The following is a 21,060-nucleotide window of genomic DNA, read 5'->3' as shown; positions in this document are numbered from 1 at the left end:
TCATTTCCCAGCGGGATAGAGGCTGAGGTAGTTTTAGTGTCCCTGGGTTCCTGGGAGCCTAAAGTCGCAGAGGCTTATGCTAGGATTCCGGATAATACCAAGCACTACTTTAAAGACAGTGTGCTGATCAATGGAGTAGATACTCCAGCTCTTAGGGATAGTGGGTGCAGTCGCACTGTAGTGGATTCTACGTTGGTAGACTCAGAGGAAGTTGCCAGAGCTACTCTGATGCCCACTAAGTTGGCTGACGGCCCACTCCGTTTGTTCCCAGTAATACCTGTAAATCTTACTTTAAATGGTACAGCAGTTAGGATTCCAGTGAGCATTCAGAGAAACGTCCCGGGAAAGGTTTTGTTAGATAATGATCTCAGAACTTTAGGGCTCGTAGGAGACACTGCCGAAAGACCCTACACACGGTCTCAAGCACGGGCAGCATTGGCCAAGTCCAATAAGCCGCCCCAGCCGAAGGGGAAACCCAAGGCGAAAGGAGTCGACAAGTCAAGACGAGGGAAAGAGAATATTCCCCCGAGCTCGCCTACCACTGCGGTGGAGGAAGTTGGTTAATCGCCCGGGCCTGACGAGGAGGTGGCGATGCCTGAAGTATTTGACCCCAACGATCATCCTGAACTAAAAGACTTGTTAGTTGAAGGAGGTCCTGATAGGGACGAATTCAGTAAAGGCCAACTTGAGTGCCCATCTCTGGAAGGCCTAAGGAGACAGGCCTGCTCCCAGCTTGAGGGTGAACCTCCTGGGACGCATAGGATTTATTGGGAAGGTGGACTCCTGTATAGTGAGCCCACAGAGTCTACAGAAGGAGACCATAGGAGGTTGGTGGTTCCCCTTGCTGTTAGGCCCTTCCTCCTGCAGTTGGCGCATGAAGTTCCCCTTGCTGGTCACCTTGGTATGAAGAGGACCAAGCAAAGATTATCCATGCACTTCTACTGGCCCAAGATGGGGGTGCAAGTGGAAAGTCACTGCAGGAGTTGTGCCTCCTGCCAGTTGTCTGGTAAGGTTGGCGCGACAATCCAAGCTCCGTTGGTACCACTCCCAGTTGTGGGGGTACCATTTGAAAGGGTAGGGATCGACATCGTTGGTCCCCTTGACCCGCAAACATCCTCGCGCAATAGGTTTATCCTGGTGCTGGTCGACCATGCAACCAGATATCCTGAGGCCATCCCATTGAAAACTGTAACTGCCAAGTCAGTTGCAGAAGCTTTACTCGGCATATTTACTAGGGTTGGCTTCTCTAAAGAAGTTGTGTCGGATCATGGCAGCAACTTTATGTCGAACTATATGCAGGCTATGTGGAAAGAGTGTGGGGTCACCTACAAGTTCTCTTCTGCATACCACCCCCAGACCAATGGTCTGGGGGGGCGTTTTAACAGGACGTTAAAGAGCGTGATTGGGGCTCTGGAGGAGCCTCAGAGAAGAAAATGGGATCTTCTTGTTTCATGCTTACTGTTTGCCTACCGAGAGGTACCACAGGAGGGTGTTGGCTTCAGCCCCTTCGAACTTCTGTTCGGTCATCCCGTACGGGGACCCTTAGCCATCGTCAAGGAGGGATGGGAGATGCCCACTCCCCCTGTTACTACCAACGTAGTTGATTATGTGCTAGGGCTCAGAAAACGGATGGTACTTCCAATGGGCTTGGCTAGTGATAAATTGAAGGCAGGGCAAGCGCTGGTGAAACATTGGTACGACCAGAAAGCTTCCCTCATCAACTTTACACTTGGTCAGCAAGTCCTGATCATGAATCCCATAAGGCCTCGAGTTTTACAGGACAAATGGTCAGGCCCTTACCCAGTGGTGGAGCCCCTGGGTGAGGTTAACTATTCAGTGGACCTTGGAAGGCCTGGACAGGCTCCCAAAGTGTTTCACGTGAATAGGCTGAAGGCTTTCGTCCCAAGCGTCGAAATCGCAGCACTGCTATTGGCTTCAGACGTTGAGGAAGAGGAGTCTGAACCTCTCCCCGACCTGTTCCAAAGCAGTCCTTCAGATAGCTCTTTTGAGGGTGTCCGAGTGGCCCCTCACCAAAATGGACAAGGCTCAGTGGTTTACCTTGGACATGAAGTAGGTGGAGGGAGGAGACAGCCTCTTCCCAGTAAAGTACAAGCAGTACAAGACTGGCCTACCCCCACTACGCAAACCCAAGTGAGAGCCTTCTTAGGACTCACGGGGTATTACCGCAATTTTGTGGCAGACTATGGCACCATAGCTGCCCCTCTGACTGCCCTCACAACTCCGAAGAAACCCAAGAAGGTAACTTGGACCGACGAGTGTGAGAAGGCCTTCAATGGCTTAAAAGACTCCTTGTGCCAGGCCCCTGTCCTCAGGGCCCCTGATTATCAAAGACCTTTTATCGTGCAGACGGACGCCTCTGACACTGGGATAGGAGCTGTACTATCGCAAGTAGATGAGAAGGGTAAGGAACACCCTATTGGTTTTATTAGCCGCCAGCTTAAGGACAGAGAGCTCAGATGGTCCACGGTAGAGAAAGAATGTTTCTCTGTTGTGTGGGCCCTAAGGAAGCTGAGGCCCTACCTCTATGGGACCCACTTCGCTGTGCAAACTGACCATAAGCCTTTAAAGTGGCTAATGAACATGAAGGGGGAGAATCCAAAGTTGCTTAGGTGGTCCATAAGTCTACAAGGCTTCGACTTCACTATTGAGCATAGGCCAGGTGTCCAACATAGCAATGCTGATGGGTTGTCCAGAATGTTTAACCGACCTGAACAAGAGACTCATCCAGGGGTGGATTAGTTCCCCCTGTCCATAGTCTGGGAGGGGCGAGTGTTAGGAAAGATTTCGTAATTGTAGGTAATTTTCCTTCCATGTGGCAACCCCTAAACTTTTTGCTGTTGTTTTTCACCTTGTTCTTGACTTTGCCAGAGAAGTGCAGCCTTCTGCCGCACTCCTCTGGGCTTTCGCTCCTTTCTTACGGGGAAACTGACATGCCCTTAAGACAGTCAGTACCGGGGAACGCTGTTTCCCGTAGTTTCTTTTACCATGTTGCGGCTTTCGTGCAACATGACACAAGAGGGCACTGTAAGCTAAGTTACAGCTCTCTTGGGTCTCTAGCCTTCTACAGGCCCTAGATACTCGTTTAGGATTGTATTTGATCGGTGCAAGTAATTCAGGGACGGGAATGGTGGCAGCGATCGTTTCTTTGTATTTTGAGCTCCTTTTGGCGTTCTAAGCACGTTTTCTGCGATTAACCCAAAATGGTGGCCTGGCTCCCAAAATGGCCAGACCACGAGGCTCCTTTGTCCTGTCCGCTGACCGTCTTGCTCCCTTCACCTTCCCCAGGTCGAGCCGACCCTGGGCCTTCCTTATTTGGGCATGTACTTTCCCGCGAAACACAGATGCTTTCGCGGGCTTCTACATGTCTTGTGTGTGCCTCCAGGGTGTGGGCTGGGATGTCTGGTCCCAATACACATCCTGGGTGCCAGAGAGTCTAGGGTGGTGTGAATGCCTGGGACCACCGTGGTCCGTGATTGGTCCACGAATGGTGTGAGTGTTGATGAGCGGATCTCCCATTGGGTCCCCTCTGTTTTGGCGCGAAGGGAACCGTGGATAAGAGGGGGCTGGAAACACCACTACCATGCCGATCTCCTGAGTTCTCACGAACGAAGGAATACAGGAGCCAAGTATCCTGCAACCAAGAGGCTGGACCGAGGAATCGCTGGTGACCCGCTGAAGGACTTCTGCTCTGCACTGCTGTCGCCTTGTGAAACCCTTTTCACCTTTGATCGAACCAGAAGGCCTGTACTGGTGCTTCGTCCCTTGGAATAGCGGGAACAGCTATTCTCGGCATCTTCATCATCTCCTGCCAGTAAGCCTTCGGAAGCGTCTCTGGGCCATCCAGCTGACTGACCAGCTTACACGGGAGTCTTGCTCTGTAACCGCCGCCAGGTTGTGTAGTATTTCGAGTCCTGGTCACTCTCACACGCTTTGTACACTTGGCATTCCCAAGTCTGAAGTGAGTAGTGTACATTTGGCTCAGATACACACGGCCGCTCCGTTGCCCTGCTGTGGTAACAAACTGTGCGGGTTTCTTCGATTGGGACGTCTTTTTTCTCAGCACGACGACGAGGCGTTCCCTGCTCTTCTGAACCTGCCAGCTGCTGAAACTGACGCGGAGAAGCCTGGGTCTGCTTGCATCGGGGACCGGTGAGTAGCATAGCTAGGATCTGGTCGCCCTCCTGCAGGAGCCCATTGCTTTTCCCCGCTGTGTAAAACAGCACCCTTGTCCGTACTCGCTCTCTGCTTCTGCCCACTGTGGAGGCTGCGCTTGAGTCACGGAACTTGTTCTTCTTCTTTTGTGCACTAAACTGAACTGCCTGATTTCCCTCGAAGAGCTTCTCCTTCTGCCCGTTGGCACCAGCGCGTGCAGGTACTTTTGAGCACAAGGCTCCACTCTTCGCAGGGCTCGGACTTCCATCTAGTTAGGTGCCTCTGAAGGTGAACTGGGTCTAAGCATTATTTCGCACTGCCTGTTTTCCCTCCCTTTTAGGTGGACTACACATTTCGTGCATATAACGCTTGCGACTGTCGTATTTGTATATATATATTGTGTTGATATGGTATGTGTTGGTTTAATATTGTTATATTGTGATTTTCTCGCTACGGTCATTGTTTTAAAGGCCTTGAAATAAATGTGTATATATTTTTAATATAACAACTGTTTGGAGTAGTTTGTAAGTGATCTTGCTTTGTGTGCTCATTGCGGGCTTTCAGTCACCCTCACCCCTCTTGAGACCTAGTCTTGACCGCCGCGATCGCTACCTTGATTGGTCTGGCTCGTCCAGAGGTTACCCTGTTCCAAGTAAATAGGTTGGCCTTCTGAACTTCTGCTCCACCAGGACAGAGTTCAGAAATCCGTCTTAACACTTGGTCAGACAAGCCCTTTATTAAATACAATGAAACATATATATTAAAAAAAACTGTCACAGACCGATGGATGTGTAAAGAGAAGGCTCAACACTATTGGATGCAGTATTTGGAAGGCATATTATACAAACCACTGTCAAGGGAGTATAGCCTGCAACACAGAAAGGGTTCTCAAAATATTAGTGCCAAAGGTCCTAGAGAAACAAAAGGTAGTAAAAAGGTTGTTTCTATCCTAATCTAAACAAGACTTTGGTCTTCAGCCCTAGTTCCCAAGCCAGTAGTAGTTTGTGTTTCAGGATAAGACTAAAGTCACTATTCTTTTGGACCCACCACAGTACGCAAACCATTCATGGAGGTTCCTAGCAGAAGTTTGACCGCCTGGGCTGTGGACACTTGACCTTTTTTTGTCAAGGTCCCCCAGCCAAATGTGGTCATGATTCAGTAAGTCAATATTTCTCCCTAACTCAAGAACCTTGTGGATCTTCAGCATCCGGGAAACCCCTTGAGTAGAGCTGCTTGCCTTCAGTGTCAAAAGGAAGAGTAAGCTGTTCAGCTCCAGACAATTGCCATATTGGCTAGTGACTATCCTGTTGTTGTCCTCTATGTGCTGGGTACCCATCGGCCCCACTTATTGAACTGGAAACTGCTTTAGTGTGTCAGTTTCTGTTTAATACTTTCACATGTCTCCATACTGGGGCACCAAATGATGGCTGCATACCAGATGAAAACAGGAGAGTGCTCAGCTTAAATAGAACCTGGCCCTGCATGTGCCCACTGAGTGCCCAGGCCTGCAAACATGCAGCAAAGCCAGCATCATACTGACACTGGTACATAAACATTTGTGTGCCTACATGCCTGCTAAATTAGTGAACTGCACCTGTTACCCAAGCTACCTGGCAGTCGCCTACACAATATCCCTGAGCCACACACCCTGCTCTGGCTGTGCTGTCAATTATTGTAGTGTCACTATGGTCATGTAGGCTAACGAGAGCAGTGCCGGCATGCCAGCATGAGCACCCAGCACTGTCAATTTCTGGCTCATTTTTGTTCATGAAAACTGCATAACTGCCAAAGCACTGACAGCATGACTCACATTGTTGTTGCATGTTGTTTACTAAGATCAACTGACAGTTAAAAAGTTGGCAAATCACCAGATCATAATTGAAAAGATTCTGACCCAATAAGAGCTGGTGATGAGAAATACATCACAGGGCTCAACCCTGCCAAACACCAATACAATTAAGCACTGCTTCTCCCTATATCCCATGGATTCCCTGGGGTGTTTGTCCTTCTCCTAATCTGGACTCTGGCCTTAGATAAAGGAACCCCAGTCAAACCCACTACTTAAGACTAACCCTCAGGACTCTGGGGTGCTCAGAAAGAAGAATCCCAAGCCCAGATACCAGGTATTGTTTCTTTTTCAACCCTTCCCTTGTGCTCACTTGTGTTACCACAATAAACCTTTGTTACAATATTAGTTATTCAACAATGCTTACACGTATAGTGTATCATAGTCGATGACTAAGACACCATCCTGTTCATGTAGTTGTTAACTCTATTCTGTGAACATTTCATTGTATAAATACAGGCTTGTTTTCATATGGTTTGTGCTTTAGCAACATTTCTTTCTTTTACACCACAGTTGTCCCAATCATTCACCTAATCATACACCAGCAAGCCATGTACGTAGCGCAGTACGAGGGAGAAAAGGGAGAAACCAGGATGTTTTAATGGAAATTCAACTCACCAAGGTAAGATATGGTCCTGTGTTATCTAACAGCTGTGTTATGTATGGAATCTATCTGGTGGAGTATATTGTCCTCCATGAGTCATTGTTTTATTACATCTCATCGATGAGAGAAGATGGAATGATAGGTTTATTATTTTATAATGTGCAGAATAGCACTGCAGAATTTGTGTTTCTGGTTCCTATTTATCACTCACTCATGGGATCTAGTTGGTAAATCTGGAGCATTTTAAAAGGGTTACACATCTAACTTTGATAATGTCAGCTGAAATCCCGGAATGTTTTTGCATTCACCTCCATCTTTACATTTCTTTTTCTGCCAACAAATTCTTCCTGAAATGCTGATGCTTTTAAATTTCTTTTACTTTGCCATTGCTTCTGAAATTCTATGCCTTTTATGTTACGCAGCAAAATATAATTTCACATTTTGTTTTACTGCCAGCCAATATTACAAAATAAAATAAAAACTTAAAAGGAAACAAGCTCCAAGAAACAATTAAGTAATGTTTTGAGCATTGGCCAAGTAAATAAAATATTAACACTTTTATACTGTATTTGTATTTTTGCATTTTATTGTTATTTATATAGCACTTGCGCCTACAAAATAATTGCGATTTGTGAGGAGCCACTGCCAGCTAAGAACGACACAGAGGTGTCTTACCTGAAGTAAGGTGGTGAACCCTGCGTAATCAAGATCTGAAGGGAATGTGATGCTCACGGGAACACTAATGGCAGCCGTAGAACAGGCAGAGGTCCAGTGGAGAAATCCCCAATGCTGAGAGCATACGGGGAGGAGTTGGATGGATTCACGGCACAGGGGGGAGTCCTCAGAGCAGCCCGAGCCCTGGCAGCTCACCCTCTCATGGCATTCTTTTTCTGGTTCTGAGAGGGGAGGACACTACACACACCTGAGGGACAGAACAAGGGCAAGAGCAGCACTCTCAGGGTTCCCTCCCCTCTTGAGCTAAAAAGAAAACACATGTTCCGTTTTTTGTGCATACACAGTTCCTTCAAAGGGTTAGCATCTGAGACTTTCGAAAATGCAAGGTTATGTTCTCCTCCTTAGTGCTACCACTCTGAACTTAAACCTCTCTCTTTGGTTTCCTTCTCTTGACTTTCCTTCAGGGGCTTTCTGCATCCCCTGTTTTCTTGGCTTTCCTTCTTGTACCCAATGACACCTTACTTTCCTTCTCCTGCACACTTGTACTCTCCTCTTCGTAACCCACAATGGTCTCTCAGGTCGCTTGCCAACTCACCGGGTGTGTGCATTTCTTTCCAGGTTTTTCAATTTCCCATTGACAAGTCAAGGTTAGTACCAAAGGCTTGGCCTCGCCTCCCCAACTCTGCTGTTCACCCGGGAGGGTCGGTGGCATCCTTGAAACACAATGCAGGCTTCTATTGTGGGATCAGACCTTCTCCACATGTCTTTCGTGGCCTGTCAGAGGCAACGACCTCCAGTTTTGGGGGGTTTGTGGGGTTTTCGACCCACTGTTCTCGTCCCTTGTTCCGTCACTTTGCTCCAGTAGGTTTTTCGTCGTCCCGGAAGTCCTGTTCGTACTTGTGTTCTGCCTTGCTCAGAGTGTCTTTAGGTTCTGCCTTTTATCCGTGTGAGGAGAGATAATTGGTATCACGTGTATTCACTTAAAGTCACGTGCCTGACTTTGCCTGACCCGTTTAGCGGGACATGTCCTGTAGGATGTATGAGAGTTAGTCTTGTTACTTTGTCACCCTCTTCCTCGGTCCGTTGTTTGTAAAAAGGGGGGCTATGGGGTTGGGAACTCTGAGAATCCTAAAAAATAGGATAGGTTAAATAAACAGAAAAGGGGGGTATACTGTTTCTCACCCTCGGCTGTCTCGCACCCACTCCCCGAAGACCCCTCACCCTGGTGATCCTCCCTCACTGATCCACCCCCAGGGTCTGGATCCAAAGGCGATGACCATTCTTCGGCCACCTGAGAGAGAGATCCCCGGGGACTAACAGGAAAGACACCCTCTGGTTTCACACATGGCAGACAACAGGCGTTTTTACGTGACCGCAGCTGGCTCCTGTGCATGATCGCTCCCAGCTCGCCTGCAAGGAGCATTTCTTTGACAAGTTGTCAAGTTGTCCTTTATGCGGTCCCCGCAGATGGGGAACGTTCTTAAGGGCTTAATTCAGGACATGCTTCTGCCCATACTGCTGCCTCAGCCGATACCCTTGCAGCCTGCACCTCCACCGATGCCCGTACCTCTTGTGGCTCCAGTTGCAGCGCCCCCAACTCCACTGCGTGTGCCATCTCCAGCGGTAGACCTGATTCCTCCAGACCCAGTGGCCACTACTAATGCAGGTGACCGGCAAGAGACAGATGAGAAGGAACAGGACACGCCGTCTTCGGCAAGGGCCTTTTATGACAGAATCGCTGGTTTAGCGGAAAACCTGGGCATCCCTCAGCCCCAGAAGTAGCTTCCGGAGTCAGGGGTACTGGCACAAGTACTCGCCATCAAGGCGGAATCCAGATCCGGAATCCTCTTGCAGAAGGACATGGAGGCTCTAGCTCAGAAGGGTTGGCTCAAGCCCCACTTCACACAGCCAGTGAATAAGACTGGATGCAAAATGCAGGCAGGTGGAGGGTGAAGTGCTGCTCTTGTCAGTACAACCCCAGCCACTGGCATCTGTCGTTGCGGTAGCTTTGATGAACGCCAAACCTCAGTCCTCTTTGGCGAGCACCTCAACATTAGCTCTAATGGGCAAGAAAGAAAAAATGCTCAAGGCCTATGGGAGGAAGGTGTACTCTAGTGCAGGGCTCCACCTCCGACAAGCCAATGCCGATGCCATCCTGGTGGCTGCTAATCAACGGCTATGGAAGGAAATCGCTGATTTCCTCCCAGACCTTCCAGCCCACAAGCAAGCCGACTTCAATGCAGGGCTCGCTGAAGCATCATGGAGGCCACAGTGGCACACATAGATACCGCTAGCAGAGCTAGCTGCGTGGCGACGGACATGCGAAGGACGGCCAGGCTTACAGCGACCAGGTTCAACCCTGACATTCAGGACAGAATCCTGGACTTGCCTTTTGAGGACGGCGACCTGTTCTATTACACCACGGACACGGAGCTAGATAAGAAGAAGAACATTTTGCAGATGGCCAAATCTCTGGCCATTCTCACAAACTGGCCGCCAAAACCTTCACACAGGCCCACTCTCTCTCTGACAGAGGGTGGATGTTTGGCAGGTTCTGGGGTTTCCAGGGCCGCCAAGCCAGGCAAACGGATAGGTCTCCCAGCCAACATAGGCAAAAACACCAGAAATCAGAAGGACAAGCCCTCGGATTGGAGATAGATTTCAAACCCTTTCACCGCGGCTGACCGAAACGGCCAACCGGATTTGCACAGTACCTTAAAACAGAGAGGGGCCTGTAGCTGAGGCAGACGTTCCTGGTAGTTTCTTCAGGCTCACGGTTCCTGAAGTGACTGTCAGACTGATCAGAAATAGGAAGACTGGAGGGTCCTGCACTACCCAGGGAAGAAACCAGAAGCAGCTCCAAACAAAGAATAAAAGGTGCTCTCCTTAAAACCTAAGCAGGGTCCGACCTTCCTGGCTATCTGGCCCACTGTAGCTCTGTACAGCGAATTCGACCAGAGGAGGGGTCCTGGCTTGTAGTTTGGGCGAACTGGTTGTTCCCACCAGCTCAAGGGAAGAAGTTTCCTGGAGGATCTTCTCTGTCGTCGGATTTGGAGATTCGGACCTGCAGCAGGGCTTCACCGGGCGGTTCAGTCGTTGTAGGGGTCCTCTTCTTCCAGTTCCTTGTTGGTTCTTTCGTTCCAGTGGCGACTCTGTCTTTCCAGTCCCAGAGACCTGCTTTTTATGCAGTTTTCCCCCATTCATACAGCCTGGCTGTCAATCACACAGCAGGGTGGCTGGCCTGGCAAGGCCAGTCCCCTTAGCCAATCAGACAAGAGTGCGACTTGGATTACCAATGGAACCCATGGCAGGGGTCCGAAGATCGCTCCCTCACATCCTGCCTACCTAGACTATCAGGCGCCTTAAGGAGGTCTTCTGTGCAGAAGCCCGCGAAAAGACAGCGAACAAAGGAGTCATCCCCGGTTTGGCGCACAGAGAACAACACGAGAAAGACTTTAACAAAAAGAAATGGCGAGTAAACCCAGCCGGAACCAAAATAAAATGTATTTGGTCAAGTGGGTTTATGTTCGAGGCTAATATAATAGCCTAAAACAATACCACGTTTATATAAGATAATCGCGGTAGAAAAGTTAGGGTAGATACCACTGCCACCAGCCAAGTCTTAATGTTAAGGGAGCGAAACAAGGCTCCAAGATGCACAGACAAAAAGGAATAAGAGTTAACCCTTTCCAATACTCCATGTAAGATGGTGTGTACTGGGTCTGTGGTTTAAAGTGACTATATAAAGTTAATGGCAACTTTACCTGTTTCTGGGGGACAGTAGTCGGCCCCAGAAAAATTGAGTCAGTGGGAAGTCTCCAAGACAACCCTGTGTCACTGCACTGAAGGTGCTCCAGTGCCCAAGATCACACAGAAAGTAGAAATACACATAGCAAAACACATGTAAGAGTGGGAAAAAAGGCTTACACTCTTACTAGGTGAAAAACAAAATCCTAGAAATCCATCAAAGCTGCTGGGTGTCACTTCCGCTACTCCCAATCGAAAGTGACCAACAACTCTCCAAAACCACCCTTGCAAAATCAACCTACCCCCCTAGAACAAAGATTATAATTCCCTATAACATCTCTGCCCCATCACGTCCCATAGGATACCCTGACACTTCAATCTGTTTCCTTTCAAATATGAACTTTGTCTTTCCTCACGAAAGACTGAAGACTGATAAAACTGTTTATCTGACATGTCCCAACCCCAGTGTCAGGCAAAGCAAGGCACTTAACCTGAATCACACACACACCGGACAGCTCTTTCCTTTCCCCACAGAGATAAAAGGTGGAGCAAAAGAGCACAGTACGAGCAAGGCAGGCATGGCAGACAGCACAGTGAGATGGCTAACCCCGCGCAGCAGTTCAAGCAAAGGAGAAAGGTGACAGGAATCAAGAGGGTGGCAAGGAGAGAAGTGACCTTGCCGTTTTCATCCAAGGCCCATGGAACCTTGAGGAAGAAGGCTTAGACCGCGAATGTCAACGGTACACAGGGCAAGCTTATGCCGATAAGGAGGAGCAAGGGAAGCTCCTGCACCCGTGGTACCGGCCTTGACTCCAGAAAAGCCAAAAGCCAAGCGGGAGAATCAATAAGAACCGGGCTGTGTTGAGTGAGAGAAGGCCAAAGTGGCAAGTTTGAACCAAGTTTAATGAACTGTGTAAAGAAGTGTAACAAGAAGGGGAGACCAGATGCAGAGGGAAACCGGCACCATGTGTGTGCTAATTCGAGATACTCTGGCCGAGTCCCATATGAGAGAAACTACAATTGCCATAAGGCCATAGGAGGGCCAGCAGAATAGGTCAAAGTGGTCATACAGAGAGGGTCAAGCAAAATCCCTGTACAATCGAAAGACTTTGATCTACAAGCACTGTGAAAGAAAGGGTGGTGAATCCTGCAAACACTGAATTGTGTAAAAAGAGAACATTGAAAGTAAAGAGGGGTCAGCGCCCAGAAGAGGGGGACCCATGGGTGAGTCACTATCACCCTGATCGAGAGCCACAGTAAACCCAGTTAGGGGAGGCTAAGAATCGAGAGGGGTCGGAGCCCGGCAGAGGGGGATCCAAGGGTGAAAAGTTGTCACCCCAAGATTGAGAAAGATGAAAGCAAAAGTTAAGTGACAGCAAGGGTGAACCCGAAGGAGGGATGCCAGACCATGCAAGAAGAGCAGGGTCCAAGCTATCACCCAAGTACTGGCAGTCAAGTGGGGTCCAAGCCCGGCACAGGGAGATCCAGGGGTGAAGCCATCACCCGAGTACTGCCAGTCAAGAGGGGTCCGAGCCAGACCGAGGGAGATCCAGGGGTGAAATCCTTACCCTATCTGAACTGTGGATAACAATTGAGAAGGATCAGCAGCCAGAAGAGGGGGACCCAGGGGTGAATCCTTATCACTCTGAAAGAACTTTCATTTGGTTAAATGAACTTTCATTTTGCTACAGGAACGTTTGTTTTTGTTAGTTAAACACATCAGGCCCCGAAGGCAAGAGACTTTCAAAGGAAACAAGACTCGGCCAACAACGGTCCTGAGAACTGCCATTGGAACTATCGTCTCATTCTGGAGATGCCAGAGACTATACTGTGATCTAAGCTCCCATTTTACCCCGTACTCAAAACGTGGCAAAGGGATACCCAGGCTGCTGCATCCTGACATATTATTTGAGAACACTTCTTTCTTTTCTTGAGAACTATCCGACAACCCTTTTTTTGTATTAGTTGAAAGGTTTGGCAATAGGTTTCTTAGTATAGGCCCTTTTATTTTGACACAACACCAATATTCAGTTTATGGTCAACGCTTGCTCCCATCATAGATTTAGGGTTAGATTAGGCGTTTTATCAACCTGCATACATCATTCATTGTTCAAATAAACACCCTTGAACTGTGATCACTTGTGTCGATCTTACTTGTTGCCACCATGAGTTTCTTAGAATTGTCCACAAGGCTTTCGGGGGCCGTGGACCACACTAATTCCAACTCTCTCTTCCTACATATCTGCCTTCTCGAGCTCTTTGCTCTTCCACCTCCAACTCTCTGAGAGTCAGTCGCTTTTCCAAGCAGAGAGTTGGGGGCAGATCTCTTTCTTTGGCTGGGGCCTCCCTCTGGAACAGCCTCCCTGCTTCTCTGAAATTTGAGCAGAACCATCTCCGGTTCTGGAAGCAACTCAAGACCTTTCTCTTTGCTTCTGCCTTCTCTCTTCCTCTCCCTTGCTGATCACTTGCCTGTTCCATGCACTGGTCACCTGGTCACCCGCTGAATTCGGGCCCAGGTCCCTGCCTGTCCAGCTGCAATCCTGCACTGCCACTGCGGTCCACCCCCTCTCCCTCCCCTCCCCCGGAGACAACTTCTGCTGTGTCTTTGGTCCATTCCTTTCATTGACAGGTCACCAAAGTTCATTGCAGATCCAACAGTTTTAAGCGCTGCGGGCACCACACCACCCGAAAGACATCATTGAGGAAGGCCAACGTTTCCCCCCCGTCTTTTGCAAAGTTATGCACATTATTGTTCAGGGCATATGTTGCCCATTCTAGAGCTATAATTTCCTGTATGTTCCGCAGCCAGTCCTGCATCATTGGTAACTCTGGGCTTTTCCACCTCTGTGCTTTTATCGTCATAGCTGAAAGCGTAAGGACCACTCTTGCTTTTTCCCTTGTTCTAGATTCCCCCACTGAAATGCCCCCTCTCATTCCTAAGAGGATCTGTTCCGGTGGTCTGCTATCCCCTGGCCCGTAGGCCTGATCCTGCGCCCTCTGCACCTCCTGGCAGAATGGCTCAATTTTGGACACCTCCACCAGATATGGTCCGCCGTGCCCTCAATCCCGCAACCCCTCCAGCAGTACCCTGAGGTTCCCGGATATATCTTATGAAGGAGGGCTGGTGTGTAGTGCCATCCGAGTAAGATCTTATACCATGTTTCTTATAACTGAAATGCTTTCGCCAACTTGGGGATCTCCCTCCACAACCTCTCCCACTGTTCCCCTCTGATCTCCCTCCCCAGGACCCGCTCCCATCTCCGCATATACAGCCACTGTTGACTAGCAGTTGCATTGCCCAATATCCTATAGAGGTTGGAAATTAGCCCTTTGGACCCGTCGTTAGTTAGGAGGAATTTTTCAAACTGCGTTGTTTCCCTGTTCCCAGGGTGTAACACCCAATGCCTTAGTTGCGCATACCTAAGTCTTTCCCCTTCCTTCACTGTGAATTCCCTTTTACAATCCTCAAAGGAGAGTATTCCCTCCCATCGGAACATGTCACCTAGCTTCCTGCACCCCCCGACTTGCCATTGCTTGAATGCCCCCTTTTCCAGCCCAGATGTGAAGTCCCTGATGTTGAATGTAGGTGTAAATAGTGACGGGAAGGTTGTTATCCCCTTGGCTCCCACCAGTTTATCCCAGTCGTCTGCTACTAGTTTAGTTATGGTGCTCTCATACGGGTGCTTTGGCTTGTGTTGTTTTGGTAGCCATAGCACTTCCACCAAATTTTGATGCGCTACCGCTCTATCCATCTTCACCCATTGCTTATCTTGCGTGCTCACCCCTTCCTTAAGCCATTCTCGAATTACCCGTAGCTGCATGGCCTCGTAGTACTGCTGGAAGTTCGGTAGCACCAGCCCTCCCTCCCGTATAGGTGCCATCAACAGGTGCCTGCTGACCCTCGCTCTCTTTCCCTACCATAAAAACTTGTTAGTCAGAGCCCTTAGATCCCAGAAGAAACTTGTTGGTATCACCTGGGGGATCACCTGGAATAAATACAGTAACCATGGGAGAGTAATAATTTTGACTGCAGCCAGTCGTCCCAACCACGAGACCCAGAGGTTTCTCCACATGTGAAAATCCCGTTTGATATCCTTCAATAATGGGGGATAGTTGGCCGCCTTACCAGCCTGCGAGAGTGGCTGTGATCCTCACTCCCAGGTACCTGATACCACCTGAGCTCTACTGAAACGGTGTGCTTGCTCTCAATGTATCGCATTCCCCTGCCTCAGGGTTAGATTCAAGAGTTCCCATTTGCTGATGTTAACCTTTAGGCCTGAAACGTCCCCGAACTCCTCCAACAGGATTCTACTTGCCCGGATAGACTCAATTGGCATTGTCAGGTTGAGCAGCAGATCATCAGCAAACGCTGCCACCTTCTGATGTTCCCCACCGAATGGAATGCCCCTTATCCCGTCTGCCTCCCTTATAGCTTGCAGGAGGGCCTCCAGATAAATTGCATAAAGCATTGGGGACAACAGGCATCCTTGTTTCGTGCCTCTTCTAAGGCTGAAGGGTCTCGACATCGCCCCATTAACCGCCACTCTCGATGACGGTGCCTGGTAATTGGCCTGGATCATTGCCAGGAATTCCCCTCCAAGGCCCATTTTCTGCATTACCTGAAACGGGAAGGACCACTCCACGCAGTCAAGCGCTTTTTCAGCGTCTAACGCTAGGAGGACCGCAGGAGTGTCTGTTTTCTGTGCCTTTTCCACCAGTTGAGCCACTTGCCTAATGTTGTCCGCTGTCTGCCTGCATCTAATAAAACTGGCCTGGTCCGGGTGGATCAGGTCCGGGAGATGAGTCTCTAGCCTGTTTGCCAAGATCTTTGTGTAGATCTTGGCATCAGCGTTTATCAGTGCAATGGGCCTGTAGGATGTTCTCACCTCCGGGTCTTTGTTAGCCTTAGTCTGGCCTCCTCCATAGATGGGGTTATTCTGCCTGTCGACCTAAATGTGTTGAAGAGAAGTGTCAGGTTCGGAATGAGTTCTGTTGCAAACGTTTAGTAGAAGGATGCAGTGTAGCCATCTGGGCCCGGGGGCCTTATTTAACAGCAAGATTCTGATCACTCTCCTTACTTCATTCTCCGTGATCTCCCGGTTAAGGGCCTCCCATGCCTCCCTCCCAATTTTTGGCAGCTGTACCCTTCCTAAGAACTCCTCCTGTAGGTGGGCCTGAGGATTCTGTGATGTATGGAGGGACTCATAGTACTCTGACAATGTTTCCTGGATGTCCCCCGATCGTGTAACACGCTCCCCTGTCCCAGTTTTCAGGGCTGTGATAACATTCTTTGACCTCGCCCCCCTCAGTAGACTCGCTAGTAGTGTATCCGCCTTGTTTGCCTTGGCGTAGTATTTTTGGCAGACGGTGAGCAGTGCCCCTTCAGCCTTTTTGGTTCGAAAGACTTCTAATTGCCCTAGTGCCCGCCTATACTCCCTCATGGAGGACCTAGTTGGGGTTGTTCCAGCCTTTTGTCTTGCTGCCTCCACCTCTGACTCGAGCTGCACTTCCAGTGTCTTCAGCTGCTTTTCCTTCTGTGTCGTTGCTGCTATCAAGTCCCCCCTGAGCGTGGCCTTGAATGCGTCCCATCATATTTCTTCCCTCGTGTCCCCCCTCTTGTTGTTCGCAAAGAAGCTCTTAATCTTCTCTTCCAATTCCCTTCTAATTACTGGGTCCCTAAGTAGGAACTTTGGGTATTTCCATTCCCACACCCCTCTTTCCTTGCACACTAAATCCAAGTGGATAGATACAGTCTTATGCTCCACAATCCCTATAGGGGCTGTTTTCACCACGTGGATCCTGCCCACCAGACCCGCTGAGACCCAGACATAGTCAATTCTAGACTGTGATCCATGTACTCCCAATAGGACGGTGTAACCCTCCTCATCCCCCTTCAGCTCCCGCCATGCGTCCCGTAATCCCGCCCTCCCGAACCTGTCCCTTAATTCTGCTGACATCACCGTCCTCCCCCTACCCTTACAGGGCCTCCCAACCTGTCCCTCTCCCTATCCCAAGCTATGTTGAGGTCTCCCATCAGGATTATGTGGCCCCACACTTTCTCTTCTAGTACCCCCAGGACGCGTCACAGAAACTGCTCCTGACCGGAGTTCTGGGCGTACACCACCGCTATGGTATAGGGGAGCTCCTGGTGCTTCTCCCGTGACTATAATGTACCTCCCTTCTTATCCCGTAGGACTTCAGTGACTCTGAAGTTGACCGTGTTTTTAATGGCCAGGGCCACCCACCCCGTTTTGCTCTTTCCAGAGGCATGTAAGATCTGGTCGAACCCCTGCAGTTTCAACCGCCCCTGGTCCTTCCTCATGAGGTGTGTTTCCTGTAGCCCCAAAACATCCGGCCCCCCTTTCCTCGTACATTGTTCCAATTTCTTCCGGAGGGGAGTATTGAGCCCCCTAACATTATGCGTTAGCCACTTGAATGGTTGTGGATCTGATGTTGCCCCAAGCTTGCCGGTGACCCCCTTTCACTCTCTCCTTCATGAGTTACCCCCGTGCCCTCTCCCCCCACACCACATCCCCTCCCCCCTCCCTATCTCCCCCTGGAAGAGCACGCCCTGCCCGCTTTCTCTCCTCTCCCTCCTCAGGCATTCCCGCCCTTCTTGATTCGAAATGGTTGCTCCCGCCGACTCCCCCCATGCTCCAGTGTCCCCTTTGGAGTCCCACCACCCCTTTACGGACATTTTTATTTAGGGCTGTTTGTGTCCCTGTTCCTGCCTCCCTGTTCCTCTCTTTCGGTGGTGGCCTGCTCCCTTTCAGTCCCCTTCTTCTTTTCTCCCCCACCGTTCTCCACTCCCAGGGTCTCGGCCTATGCCTGTTTTCTTTTGCTTGCACTCCGTTCCCTTCGTCTCTTCAAGATCTCTTTGAAGGATGTCAGCCCCTTCCTGTACCGAGGTGATGCGTTTCTGGCTTCCTTCCTATTCAAATACAAGACCAAACGGGAAGGTCCATTTGTATCGAATAGCTTGCCCGTTGAGTACCTTTAGCACTGGACTCATCTGCCTCCTCTTTAGAAGCATACTGCTTGCTAGGTCTTGAAACAGTGCTATCTGTTGGCCTCTGTACGTTATAGATTCCCGCTTTCTCGCTGCCTGGAGGATGGGCTCCTTTTGGGCATACCTAGTGAAGGCTGCTAGAACATCTCTCGGTCTTGCTGCTGGGCCTTTGACCATTCTCTCTACCCTATGTACGTGGTCCAATTCAATCCTGTCTGGAATCTCTTCTCCCAGGATCTCAGCAAAGATTGTCTGGATTTCCGATTTCAGATCTTTCTCTAGTGCCAATTCCGGCAGCATTTTAACTCTATGTTGATCCTTCGGGATCTATTTTCCATATCCTCCATCTGAATTTCCAAGTTCTAAGTGGCTACATCAAGTCTCTCTATGGCATCACTGTTAGCCATTGTTTCCTTGTCCACTTCTTGAAGGCCCTTTTCTAGGAGGTCCATCCTCTCGCCCAGTTGTCGTATGTCCTGTCTGATCTCCCCTAAGGCCTCGTTCAAGTCCGATCTCATGAGTTGAAATTGGTCCCGGAACGTTTTAGCTAGATTGGTCTGTAATGCGTGCATTTCATCCCAGAAGTCCTGCGTCGACATCGGGGCAGATCCCTCCATGCCCTCGGGGGCGTTGAATTCCACCGGCCCTTCTTGGCTGCATCTGGCCCCTTCCCCGGTGTCTTGTGTGGGCCACATTGCGTGGAGGGTGCCTGGGCATTGCTTGGGACTAGGGCAGTTTTCCCTGGCACTTTGGCCTTCGTGGTCTTGATTCTCCCTTCCTCTGTGCCTGGATGGGCCCTTGTCGCGCTTCCGGGGGCCTCTGGGACCTCTGAGGTTGCGTGCCAAGGTCTGTCTTAGTTGGGCCTCTGTGCCTTTCCTCGGTTCGCCCCCTTCTCAGAGGATTCTTCCCGCTGAATATCTCTTTCCGCTTCTTGCTGCCCTGGCGCCTCTCTTCAGTGTCCAGGTTGTATATGCCCGGTCTACTGGGCAACTCCCTCCGGCCCGTTATGTGCCGCCAACCTGCCCTGTTGCCCTCTCTAGTCGAGGCTGCCGCCTCCCCACTCCTTAAATTCCAGCTCTTGGTGTGTTCAGGCAGCAATTTTGTTAGCAGTTGCTTGTCCAGTTGAGTGCGCGGGCTTGATTATGCGAGCAGGGTCACCGGATTTCGGGTCCAGCTTCCAACCCCCTCCCGCCATGCTCCACAGGGGCCTCCCTCCTCCCTCCAAGGCCTGCTGGGGCTACTGTAAGCCTGTTTATCTGTTGTGGGGGGTGCGGCTCCATGGATCCTCCTGGGGATTACCTCCTCACTGATCAGAGGTTCTGCCGCCTCCACTTGGCCTCCCGGGGGTCCAGCACTCACCGTCCTCCGCCGCTCCCCCTGGAGCCTCTGGCTTTACTTCTTCTCACTCCCCCCCCCCCAGGGGGGTCGGCCCGTTCACCCTTGAGAGTCCCAATGTGCCCTTTGTTCGTCCTCTGCTGGGCCTGGGGTCCCCCTGCAGATCTCTCCCTCCGGCACAGCCTTTCTGACCTCTCTTGGCTCACGGTACTCCCCTGGGATCGATGCCACGTACGCCGGTCAATGCTCCCCTCTGCCAGTTCTCCTGCAGTTGCCGAGACCGCTTCTCGCCCCGTGCCTCGCGTCCCTCTCCTTTACTTCGGGGGTCCTGTGGCACCCTCCGCTGCCCCCCACCGACGGCGCTCGTGGGGTACCCGGTGTCACACCTTCCTCCGCACCTATTCTGTGTCCACCTCTCTTTTCCTGCAAGAGAGGTGTCTGCTGTCAGAGGCCCTCTTCGGCAGCACCGGTGGTTGTCCTCAACCCAGTCCCAAATGCTGTATCCGGAGTCGCCTCGCCACCTGGCGGTGGCTCCTCTCCCTGACTCCTTTCCGGCGCGAGTTGGTGGGCAGATCTTCCTCCTCCTCCTCCCACTCAGGGCCGGTGTGGCACTCCGGCCCAGATAGCGCCCAGGGGGAACACATGTTTTTTGTGTCGCCCGCACCAGCCCTCCACCTATCGCCATTGTGGGGGCCTCTTTCTGTCCGTTCTGCGGTGCTGGCGGGGTGCTGGGACGCCTTAGCCAACTCGGGAACGGGAGAGAGCTGTCGGCACGTCTATACTGTGCCGGCGGCCATTTTTGAATTTAACAGTCCCCTCTCTTGCACTTATTGCCACCTACTGGCTACACTTATGAGCACCCACACTTGCCACCCGCTGGCTGCATCCTTGTTTTTCTCCTTTGTCCTGCACTTCTCCATCCTCCTCCTAACCTCAGCACTTCTTCCCTCCCCCTCTTCCCTGCTCTTGCATGATCTGAATGACACAAGGCCTTGTAAGATTGTTGTTTTGTTCTCTGTTGTTTCCCCCTCCTTGTCATGTAGCGCCTAGAAACACTTGTGTACAGGCACATTATAAATGCCATATCATATCATGTATCATATCACGACCTGGACAGCAAGTGTCCAAAGCTTCAATAGCTAGATGGATGATTGCAGCCATATAGGAATCATCCAAGGCTCCGCACAAGTAATCATCAAGGGGCATGCCTGCACACGCGATCAGGGCCAAGGCAGCGGCTGTTGCCTTCCAGTGTCCTGTACCGTGGCAGGTGATTAGCAGGGTAGTGACATGGCCCGCCCCATCAGCCTTCTGCAAGCATTACTGTCTGGCTACCAGTGCTAGGGCTGACACAGCATTTGGCCGGCTGTCCTTCGTAATCAGTTTGCCTAGAGTGTCAAGCTCTCCTCCCCAGGGCGGTTGTGCGAGCGGTAGTCACCCATACAGGACGGAGGAAAGGGGACGGGATGTAGGAGTAATTAAGTGTTACTACCAGAGAGACTAACATACTCCTAGTCCATAGTGCACTTTCCTCCATACATCCCACCATCCTTCCCCCTAAAAAAGAGCAGAGAGGTTGATCAGTTTAATACAGCTTATGCGTCAAAGGGGACTGAGTTGTGGCACCGGTAAGTGTGGTTAAGGGAGTGCATACTTGCAAGGCCGCGCCCC

At 50.5% G+C, this 21,060-nt stretch overlaps 1 protein-coding gene across 6 annotated transcripts in view; it reads left to right on the top strand.

The window, feature by feature from the left end:
• Positions 1-21,060, top strand: part of ATG2B (autophagy related 2B) — a 5,509,925-nt gene that overhangs the window by 4,285,023 nt on the left and 1,203,842 nt on the right. For all 6 annotated transcript variants that reach the window (XM_069637692.1, XM_069637689.1, XM_069637687.1 and 3 more), the window contains one exon: positions 6,533-6,641. In XM_069637692.1, the coding sequence (XP_069493793.1) occupies positions 6,533-6,641 (109 nt within the window). The remainder of the gene's footprint in view (positions 1-6,532; positions 6,642-21,060) is intronic.

This window comes from Ambystoma mexicanum, chromosome 14, assembly GCF_040938575.1.
Source record: "Ambystoma mexicanum isolate Mex_15411 chromosome 14, UKY_AmexF1_1, whole genome shotgun sequence".
In the NCBI taxonomy this organism is placed as follows: Eukaryota; Metazoa; Chordata; class Amphibia; order Caudata; family Ambystomatidae; genus Ambystoma; species Ambystoma mexicanum.
The sequence above is the reverse complement of the archived record's forward strand: the minus strand, read 5'-3'. Positions and strand labels throughout refer to the sequence as shown.